Source organism: Tyto alba, unplaced genomic scaffold, assembly GCF_018691265.1.
Source record: "Tyto alba isolate M040663 unplaced genomic scaffold, T.alba_DEE_v4.0 Super-Scaffold_15, whole genome shotgun sequence".
Lineage (NCBI taxonomy): Eukaryota > Metazoa > Chordata > Aves > Strigiformes > Tytonidae > Tyto > Tyto alba.
Window position 1 is genome coordinate 3961216 of NW_024881277.1, and position 11264 is coordinate 3972479.

At 53.1% G+C, this 11264-nt stretch overlaps 1 protein-coding gene across 1 annotated transcript; it reads left to right on the forward strand.

Annotated features, from left to right (window-relative positions):
• The first annotated feature begins 8742 nt into the window (after positions 1–8742).
• Positions 8743–9681, forward strand: LOC122152995 (olfactory receptor 14A16-like). Its single transcript, XM_042789125.1, has one exon. The coding sequence runs from the start codon at positions 8743–8745 to the stop codon at positions 9679–9681; it is 939 nt and encodes a 312-aa protein (XP_042645059.1).
• Positions 9682–11264: the final 1583 nt, after the last annotated feature.

The window sequence follows — 11264 nt, forward strand, 5'->3', positions numbered from 1 at the left end:
TTGCTCACTGCAGGCAGGGAGGTTGAACTAGAAGACATTGACAAGTTAGGACAGACTTCTTTTATTCAATCTTATGCTGTTTCCCCAAAAGTCTCCTCAAAATTATTTCTCTTTTTTAGGGGGAAATATATTCAATTCCTTTTTATGAGCTCAGATTTGTGATGTTTCAGAGGAGACATTCATTGAAGGGGTAGACATACTCATCTTTCACATTTCTCTCAGCCTGAACACAGGGGAGACCTGAGGGCAAAAGTGTCTCCCAGTACCCTAGTACAGACTCAAGAGAATGCTGGAGCAAGTCCTGGCTCTCTGCTCCCTGGAGCTGTTTTCTGCCAGGAGCCATTTCTGTGTCCCTATGTCAGCACTCTGACAGTGTTGCCAGCCCCCCATACCACCCTCTGTGTGCTCAGCTGTGCGCTGCCGACCCCTCCTGGCAATAGGGCACTGCCCAGGGGCATTCCCTACTTGCAGATTCAAAGGAGAACAGCAGGCAAAACCAGAACCCTCAAGCAAAAGTGATGCTGGTGTGTCTGTAAGTAGAGGAGTAGGTGAAGGCACTTAATGAAGTTTCTGGCAGATGTGCTGATCCATCCGTTTAACATTTCAGCAGACACGATGACGTATTCAAATTTCACACCCCTTTCTACTTTTCCTTAGAAAGATCACGAGATCATAGAGCCTAGAAAGGTTCACATTTTTAAGGTGGTTCCTGCTTTGAACTTCCTCTTGAAATGCCAATGTCCTAGAGGTGATCAGGAGTTGTGAGCATCCCTGACAAAGGCAGCAGCCTCTGGAGAGCAGAAGGAGCCTGCCCTGGCGGGGTCTCTCCTTCCCCCCACAGCTTCTCCCCACAGCGCCATGGGGAGCTCCCCGGGCAGGCTGAGTGCTGACCCTGGCAGGCGGCAGAGTCCCTGCCCCAGCACACAGCCCCCTGGGGTGCAGGGACCCTGCTGGGAAGGACCGCCCTGGGCACCCCTGCCTGCACACCCGGCTGCACACCCCTGCAGCCGGCCCCGCCAGAAGGCAGCCCTCATGCCCTGGCCCTCACAGGGGGCACCAGGGAAGCCCTTCTCGGGTGCAGGTCCTCCTCCTCCTCCTCCTCCTCCTCCTCCTCCTCCTCCTCCTCCTCCTCCTCCTCCTCCTCCTCTAGGCAGGAGACAGATTCCTGGTGGCTCTGCTGCCTTCCCCAGATCCCTCCCCAAGCTGCAGCTGCATTGCCCTGCACCCCCAGACTTACTGTGGCCAGGGCCCTGACGCTTTCTCCTCCTCGGAGCTCTCAGCAGCCTCCCAGCCCAGGCTGCCTTGAAGCTGTGTGTGCCTCGCTGCTCTGCCCTGGGTGCCTGCAGGCAGTGCCCCCAGCCCTGCTGCGCTTTGCAGAGGAGCTGCTCCTGGGCAGAGCTGTCTCTCTGCAGTGCTGCCCACTTGCCAGGAGCTCCCTCCGGCCCAGGAGCCCGGCCCAGCTCAGCACCACAGCAACAGCCCAAGGCAGTTTAATGACCCCTCAGGAGGAGTTGGTGCCAACTCCATGAACCTCAGACACAGAGAAGCTGAAGAAACCTCTGAAGAAATCAAAGTTATATTCTAACTCCAAAGTTTACTGCACTGTTAATAGCTCCCACTGAGGGACACTGTTGACAAACCCTCCTCAGGGTCTTGTTAGAGCAGAAATCTGGAGGCAGGGATGACAAGTCAGAAACTAAAAGGGAAAGGTGGCTCTGATGCTGAGTAAACCTGAATGTTTTGCGTTAAGCCAAAGTTCCAAGTCCTATGACCATTAACCAAATGGCCAAGCCACGACCCCCAGCCCCTGGGAAGGGAGATCCTGTCCCTCCCACATTCCTCAGGGCTCTTCCTGGGGTAGGGGGTATGGAGATGTGCACCTCCCAGGCTGCTGAGGATGCACAAGGAGGCCATGTGGCCCCCGTGCTGAAAGGGACTGTGCCTCCTCACAGGCACCAGTGGCAGAGACAACAGCCAAAGCCAAAATGATGATGGGGTTGACTTTACTGGAGGCTTTCAACTTTCCCACAGCCCTCTGTCATCTCCACCACAGGCTGTCCTATGGGGTTGAATGCCCTGCGCCTCTTTCCCTGCAGGCTGTCCTCATCCCCCCAGATTTCTCCCCTGGAGAATCTCAGGGGAGAAATCCCCTGTCCTCATCTCCCCCAGCCTTACAGCCATGAGGCCCCAGTGCTGTAAGGATTAGGTGTCTCCTGGTAAGCCTGCAGTTGATTTCTTGAAGGCTGGGGACATCCACCATGCTTACCAGCCTTGCTCTCACTTGACCATCTTCCTACCCTTACTGATATCTCTCTGTCCTCACGGGCTGTTGGTTGGAATGGAAAGCTTTGGCTAATCCAGACTCTTTCTGGGTGGCCTACTGTACTGCACTTGGAGGGACACTTCATGTAACCCAACATGACATGAAATCCTCATACCCAGTCTCTACTTCAAAAGCTTCACTATGTACCATTCTTTCTTTCTCATGTTGTTTCTCGATTTAGAGAAAAACCTCCATCATCTCTGAAACCACACTTCAACCCATGTCAGGATAGTCTGGGTGGCCATGCTCATCCGAGTGCAGACCTGTATGCAGGTGGCCTTGTTTGTGGCCAGCATGCACCGCTGTCTTGTATGGTGTCCTCGTAGTGCCCAGGCCCTTCTCCTCAGGGTCCTGCTCAGCTACTCAGGTCCAAGCCTGCCGCGAGAAATGAGGAGATTATTCTTCCTCCTAATGCAGGACTGGCCACTTCTCCTTGTAAACTTCCAGAGGTTTCTGCTGGCCAGAATCCCAGAGTTTCTCAGGTTTTCCTGGGCTGAAGCTCCACTTGGTCAGCTGTCAGTGCCTCTGTGCAGATAGCTCACCTTGATGGTGGTGGTGTCTCTCACGTAATAACAGCCTGAGGAGCTGCAGGGATCTACAGCCCCAGGTAGGAATTACCATCAACACAAGCTTCAGAACACCAAATGAGATCACAAAACAAGCAAAGTCAGGGTCAGTGGAGAAAGGGTAAATGACAGTTGGGCTGTTTGTATGTTAGACCGTGTTAGTGGAAAATATATACCTGTATAGAGATTGAAACAATAAGGATCTCTCCAGAAGCTGGTTTTAGGTCCTCCAGCTGTCTGGGACCTGGATCCAGGATTCCCTCATCCCCCCAGTTCCTCCACACACAGACAAGCACACGCACACGCAAATGACTCTCTCCAGCACAGCATCACAGAACCGCTGAGCCTGGAATGCAGTCAGCTTCCACCTCCTCTGTCCTTCCTCTTCATGCTTGGTTTCTGTCAGGAGCTCCTTTTTTATCCATGCCATCCTCCTGCCACCTTTTCTTGACTTCCAGCATGTCTGTGTGGACTGTTCTGGAGTGCAAAGAGGAGATCATTAACCATCAAACAGCTCTCTGCACCCTGTCCTCTTCAGGGCTGTATCCCATGGGATTCTTCCAAGCAGGTCCTTCAGCAGGTCAAAGCCTGCTCTCCTGACGTCCTGCCCCTTGCTTTCTTCCCTTCTCTCAGCATCCTTCACTCTACTTTCTCTCCCTTGATTGTTACAGCCTTGAGCAGCTCTTCCTTGTTTGCAAGTATCAAGTCCTGCTGCAGGGCACTTCACCTCACTGGCTCCTCAGTCACCCTTGTCAGGAAGATGTCACCAGTGAGCTCCAAAATCCTCCTGGGTGGCTTGCACCTCTTCAGCAGTGGCAATTGGGACAGTTTCAGTCTGCCATGAGGTCCAGGGCCTGCAGACATGAAGCTCCTTCCAATTGTCTGAAGAAGGCCTCACCTACCTGATCAAGAGGTCTGGAGCAGAAATCCACCCATCCTCCCACAGTGCTGCCCATGTTGTTCTGCCCTCTGATCCTGGCCTATCAGCTCTCAGCTAACTCACTGTTAGTCCCCAGGCAGAGCTCCATGCATTCCTGATGCTCTCTCACACCATGGACAACCTCCCCTCCAGATCCAGACCTATGGTCTTATCAACACCTGACTGCAAGACCCCTACATTTTCTCCAGGTGCTGCTTTGGGCCACTTTCTCCCTCAAGCAACCAACTCACAGATCCTCTGGGCTCACCAGGGTCTAGTCCAGATGTAGGGTCTCTAAATACCTGGCTCCTAAGACTCTCTTACTTGGTGGTTAATCTGGTTTGATGTGCACTAGTGGTTCCACCCACTGACATACCCACCAACATGACACATGCACACAGCTTGATCTCTCTAGTTGCTGGCCCTGAAGGTGCCTGAGCCCCTTTGACTCGTGCTTCCCATTCCAGGGATGGGCCCGTGGACCTCTATCTGTACCAAGAGGAGACATCTCCTCACCCCGGAAAGTTGTGGTGGATGGAATTTCATAAGAAGACAGGACAGACTGGAGTCATCAGTTCCATGGTGTGCATAAACTAATATACTGACCAGCCACACATGACCAGCTCCTTTCATCCCCTTTTCCCCCTGTTTTTCGATGCTTCTTTCTCCCCAAACCACCTTGGTCCTTCCCTTTCCCTGCCTTTGGTTCTTTCCTAGGCATGCCACAGCAAGTCTGGCACAAACCGCAGTGCTCTCTCTGGCATCCCATAAGGACTCTCAGACCCCCAGAAGACGAAACCCCCACCCTCAGTCGGCAAGGTCACCCTGGGAGGCTCCTCCGATTGACCCACTTGTTAAATGTCAAACCCAGATATTTTGGACCTCTCTGTGAACGAGTATTTTTCACTTTGGGTTTTAAATTTTTTCTCTGAAAACAGGGTGATTCCTGTCCTAAGAATAGGAAATTATTTTTGTTTGTGGAAGTTCTACAGATTAGGTCAGATAAAAATATCCATGGATGTTATAATGGAAAAGGATCACAGTTTGTCTGACCATGACCCAGTCCTGATGACATCGACTCCACGAGGCATTTACTGGCACTGATCACACATGATGAGGACCATAACATGCATCTCTCCCAGTTACTTGGTAAATCCTCTTCAGTCCCCTCCATCTCTGTTTCTGTGTTCCCTCCCTCAAAGTCTTTGTCATGTACACAAGACCCAGTGCAAAAGATTTTAAAGAGTCGGAAGTGCAAGCCAGGCTGACAATAACCATTTTTCAGTGGTTAAAACACACTGAATATGTCAAGCAGCAGTCATACCGTGAGATTAAAGACACCCTGGAGTATTTGAGAGCACATCATAGGAAGGATGACCAGGCACCTGTATTGGGCTTACGTGGCAAGGTTTTTTGGTAGCAGCGGGGAGAGGGACATGCAGGGGTGACTTCTGTGAGAAGATGCCAGAAGCAGCTCCATCATGTCAGATGTGGGGTGCATGGGGTGAGCTGAGTCCTGCTTGAGCCCAAGGGCTTCCAGCTCTGGATGAGATGCCCACATTGCCCCAGCTGAATTCCTGCCCTGCACAGGGGAAACCAGCCCCCTGCTTGTCTCGCTCTATGCATTCTTTTGGTTTGGGACAGGAAAATTCCATTTTCCAGACAGATGCATTGACAGCTTTATCAGGCCAGACCATGCTGTAACCAGGCTGTCTCCACTGTTGGGAGAGGTACATTGGTGATTACTTCAGCTGACTTCAGACAACATTCCCCAGGGGTGGGCCCACTGCCTTTCGGGAGCTGTCAGCCCTCGAGCACCAGGGATCTCTCGAGGGAGAGCAGTGGTATAGAGAAAGTGGTGCCATGGGCTGGGCTGGGCTCCGGGGGCAGAAGGAGATGATGGCAAGCGGGAAGCACTGGAGAGAGACAGCTCTGCCCGGGAGCAGCATCTCTGTGGAGCACGGCAGGGCTGAGGGCACTGCCCACGGGTGACAAGGGGAGAGGAGAGAAGTGAGAGGGATGTAAGACAGTGTGGAGTGGGAGGATGCTGAGAGTTCACTGGGGGACAAATCATCACAGCTCCTAACACGGTAAGTCTCTGGCTGCAGGTGGGTACTGGTAGAGTCTCTGGGAGGGTCCTTCTAGAGCTGGCACATGCCAGGGCTGATGCTCTCTGGAGCAGTGATTATCTGCTGAACGGTCGGGGGGACGGGGCATGTCATGTCCCTTTTCCTGGGCACGGCTGCAGGAGCGTGAAGCTGGGTGTGCAGCCAGGGGCACCCCGGGCTGTCCTTCATCACAATCACCCCTGGTAGGGCAGGGTCATTGTGCTGCTGAGGGGGTGATGTGTGGGTCAGGGCTGCCCACAGCTCCTGCTGACAGCCTGGACAGCTCTGGAGGGGAATCTTGTAAGACAGAAAAAAAGGGAGGCTTCAGCTGCAAGGGAAGGAGCCTGTGCTTTCAGTTTGCTACTCTGGGTTGGCTGGGTGAGCAATGAGAGATGGGAATGACTCTCACTGGTTTGGAGAAGGGACTGACAATGCAGATCTGTTTCACTGAGAGGTGAATGAGTCTGGGAGCATCAGAGCAATCCCCCATGGATTACAGATCACCAGCATCACCAGCAGCAGGCTTGGCAGGTTTTCTCTGCCATTCTTACCTGAATTTTGAAGCACAGAGAAGTTCCTGGACAGTGCCTTGCCCCAGGAGGTGTCTGCAGGGCAGAGCTGAGCACGCAGCAGCTGGGATGGGGTCTGTGAGAGCAGGAGATGGGAACCAAGAAACCAGGCAGCCAGCAGGCACAGCTCCAGGCAGCAGAGACGTGGGCAGGGAGTGAGATTTTTATCAGAAATCCTGCTTCAGGGGATCTACTAGCAGCTCCAGTGATCCCCTGCAACACAGGTCCCTTCCCCGACGTTGGAAAATGAGTGAAGAAAAAACAGTTGTTTAGGCTAGCGTAAGAACTTAAGCAATCAATACAACACCTGCAACATGTTGTCTGCCGCACAGAGGTCCTTGAGCTAGGCAACTGTGATAAACACCTCGTGGGAAATGTCTAAATGGAGAGGCTCTGTGTGTAAATTGGCAGACTCCTAATGAGAAGCTCTTGTCTTTGGAGATTAAGATGCTCTGAAAAAGAATGAACTAGCTGAATCTAGTTTGGAGATAAGAAGTGCATACATAAACCAATGAAGTCCAGTTCCAATATATAGGAAATGTTCAAGAAGGGCTCCTCTCCAAACACCACCAGAGACTGCTAGAGACCACCAATGACCCCCATGGAAGCCCCTCGGGGACATAAACTGCATGCCTAATAACTATGTATATAAAATCATGAGTTTTAGGAAATTTGATGAATATATATGTAACAGAGTGATATAAGCTACTGTAATGTAGGGTGGACATATCAGGTGGAATGATTCTCTCATGTCCCCAACCACATAAAATAATGCCTGCTCGCTAATGCTAAACCCAGCATGAAGGAGTTTTCATTCCCGATTTCTGTGACACTGACATCTCTCCCTTTCTCTCTCCCACCCAGCAGAGCCTCTGCCCTCACAGCCATGGAGTCCAGCCCACCAGCAGCCTCTTCTCCCCCCTGAGCACCAAGAAGAGGTGAAGGGCATCTCTCCTGCCCCGTGCCCGTGCAGCACAGGGGCTGAGGGTGACTGCCCTGCGGTGTCACCGGCTGGGAGGTGGTGGGCAGAGCTGGGACAGGGGAAGGCTGTCCCGAGTGCCTGGCTGTCTCTCTGCTGGCCTCTCCCAGCTGGGCCATTCCGGCGCGTCTGCTCATCTCTCCTCGCGCCTGTGCCGCTCCTGCTGTGGCTGTCAGGCACTCTGGGGGTGGGAGGTTCAGCTGAAGGTTCAGCGCGGAGCTCGTGGGTCCTCCCATGCAGATGTGTTGGTGGGAACCCGGTGTCCCAGCTCTCCTCGAAGCTGTGGGGCTCTGGGCCGTGCAGCCCGTGCAGGTGGGGACTGAGCTGACTTCAGGAGATGCCACCATGAGGACACTTGGTGACTCCTTGGGGTGTCCTCCCAAGCTGGGAGCCGCCGTGCAGATGGCATATCTCTCCTGCATTGTTTGTGTGTAAAACCCATTGGAGAATCCCTGAGATGCTACAAGCAGGATTATGTTGATTTGTTGGAAAAATGAACTCTGTGTCCTTGGCAAGGAGTGGGGTGCTGAGACCTTGTGAAGGTTCCTGGTGGCAGGGTGAAATACTTAGTGATCTGCAGTGGATCCCTCTGCTCTCAGTGGGGTCTGATTGCTTCTCCAGGTACCTCAGGAGTGCAATCTCCCTCCATTTCAAGGGGCAGACACAGGGCAGCCGGGAACAAGACAAACAGACAGACCAGCTCGCCTGCCCCTGTACTAAGCCACAGCAAATCCTTTTGCCTCCCAGGACTGGTGGCTGCTCAGCCTGAGCGCAGCAGAGATGCTCAGCATTTCTGCCTTCAGAGAAGACTCCCTAAAGGAGATGGGGCTGGGGTGGGGGTGGTGGGATGGTAGGGAAGAGCTTTCTGAAAGAAAAAGCAGAAACAAAAGCATGAATCTCCTTGATGCAGTCAAGTTTGCTTCAGGTTGGGGGTGGAGGTGCTGTCAAGCCCTTTGACGTCGAGAGGGAAGTCACCTGAGAAAATCTATCAGACCTGGTCCCTACGTGCCCCCTGCTCCCAGGCAGAGCCTGGCCTAGAGCATGTCCAACACGTTTGGAAGCCCACAGGCCCTGCTCTTCACAGCACCCCCAGCCAGCACAAACCAGAGCAACAGCCAGGGAGCTGCACAAAGGTCCTTCCAAGCAAGAGAAAGGGAGGGGGTCTGAGGTGGAGTCACGAATGTGTGAGAGAAGTCTTTGGTTTTACCCAGAGAAGTCTGTTCTCACTTATCACTGTCTTTTCCCTCTGGTACAGGCCCCTGGGTTCATATGGAGACCATGTCCAACAGTAGCTCCATCACCCACTTCCTCCTCCTGGCATTTGCAGACAGACGGGAGCTGCAGCTCCTGCACTTCTGGCTCTTCCTGGGCATCTACCTGGCTGCCCTCCTGGGAAACGGCCTCATCATCACCGCCATCGCCTGCGACCACCACCTCCACACCCCCATGTACTTCTTCCTCCTCAACCTCTCCCTCCTCGACCAGGGATCCATCTCCACTACTCTTCCCAAATCCATGGCCAATTCCCTCCAAGATACCAGGGTCATCTCCTTCTTGGCATGTTATGCCCAGGTCTTTATCTTTGTATTTTTCTTTGGAGCAGAATATTCCCTTCTCACCATCATGGCCTATGACCGCTACGTTGCCATCTGCAAACCCCTGCACTACGGGACCCTCCTGGTCAGCAGAGCTTGTGTCCACATGGCAGCAGCTGCCTGGGGCAGTGGGTTTCTCTGGACTCTGCTGCACACAGCCAACACATTTTCCCTACCACTCTGCCATGGCAATGTGGTGGACCAGTTCTTCTGTGAAATCCCCCAGATCCTTAAGCTCTCCTGCTCTGACTCAGGCTATCTTAGGGAATTTGGACTCCTTGTGTTTACTGCATTTCTATACTTTGCTTGTTTTGTTTTCATTGTGCTGTCCTATGTGCAGATCTTCAGGGCCGTGCTGAGGATCCCATCTGAGCAGGGACGGCACAAAACCTTCTCCATGTGCCTCCCTCACCTGGTTGTTGTCTGCCTGTTCATCAGCACTGCATTTTTTGCCTATCTGAATCCCCCCTCCTTCTCTTCCCCATCCCTGGATCTGGTGGTGGCTGTTCTGTACTCAGTGGTACCTCCAACTTTTAACCCCTTCATCTACAGCATGAGGAACAGGGAGCTAAAGGATGCGGTGAAGGAATTGATCCAACGCACCTTGTTCCACCAGCAGTAACCTGCCTCACCTTCTCTGCAGAGTACCCAGAGCTTGGCTTAGGACAAGCCTCTGATTTATTTTTCCCTTCTGATAATTATCATAAGAGGTAACTTCTTGGCTTCATTCCACTTCTCTAGAGGCTTCATCTGTTGTGTCTGACCCTTTCTCAAATGCCTTGAACACTCTACCAGATCCGGCCTCCCTGAGAGCATCTCAGCAATAAAAAGGGTCTCCTGCGTGCAGTGCCTGAAGGCTGGGCTGTCCTAACAAAGCTGCTACCAAGAATAAGCCCAAGGAATTTGACTTTTTAAAATGTCTTTTCTCATTCTTTACTTCCTGCTTTGGGGCAATAAACTTGTGGCAACTGTGTGATCTATTGGACACCAAGTGGTGTTTTCAAAGACTCTTCCCGGTGTCCAGGGGCTGTGTAGGTGCTACAGGAGCTCTCCATTACCTCTTTAGGCAGCCACATGTATAGAAGGGTTGATGGCATGTAGTGTTCCCTGTGGAAAGGAGTCTGGAGGGGTCAGGAAAGAAAGGACACTCTCTGTGTGCCCTGGGGTGGGCAGTGAATGGACAATCAGGAGATGAGACACTCCTCAAAGGTGAGGTTCACCCAGAGTGAAGCACTAAATCCAGACACCCACAAGCCATGACCTTGCAGTTCAGTGTGAGCCAGCGAAAATGCAACAGGAACGGGGAAAGGAGATTAGAGAAATGTGGAAGCTGTCCGAGGAGCCCCAGGGAAGGGGGTCTCCTGCTGTCCAGGGCAGCAGGGCTGGTGGGGAGGCAGAGGCGGGACAAAGGCAGCCAGGGCTGAGGGTCACTTGCAGCATGAATGCAGGACATACAGAGAGTGCCTGGCCTCTGTTTCCTCATTCCCTTTGGACTAGCTCAAGTAGTGGGGACACTGGGGAGGCTGCCATCCCTCTCTGGGACGCTCCCTGGGGCTGCTGTGCCCTTCAGAAGGGTTGGAGCTGTGGGGTGAGTGCCCAGAGTTCGGCAGCACCCCGCAGCAGGCACTACCATGGGGCTGGTCCAGACTGGGCTGCTCTGCTGAGCTGCACTGGGGAGAGGGCAGGGGACGTGGGCAGAGCCAGGGAGGGCTTCGGCTGGGCTGGCAGGTTTCTTGGGAGAGGAAAACCCCAGTGTTAGCTGGGCTGTCTCAACGAGCAAAGTGGGAGCACAAAGCAGTGTGGTCACGGTGCACAGCCAGGCCTTTTGGAGAAGGATGCAAACCATCAGAGTCAAGAAAGAGAGGAGCTGGTCTGTGCCGTGGTCCCCAGACACCCTGAGGAAGCTGCCCCACCAGCCCTGGCTTTTTCCATCTCTGGAGATACAAGCAGCCATGGGCAGAGGCCTCTGCTGCTTGGTGAACTCTACCTTCCTGCTGGGCTCAGTGCCCGCAGGGGTGATGGCCAGCCCTGGGCCATCTCTCCTGACCCAGACACTACCAGACCCTGCAGCAAGGTGTTACGACCCAGACTGGGAGCTCAGGGAGTTGTAAAGTTTCTGTGATCCCCTCAGGTTAAATTTAGGTGAAACGATACCAAACAACCGCTTAAAATGTTTTACTTGTGATAGAAACAACTTAAACTTGG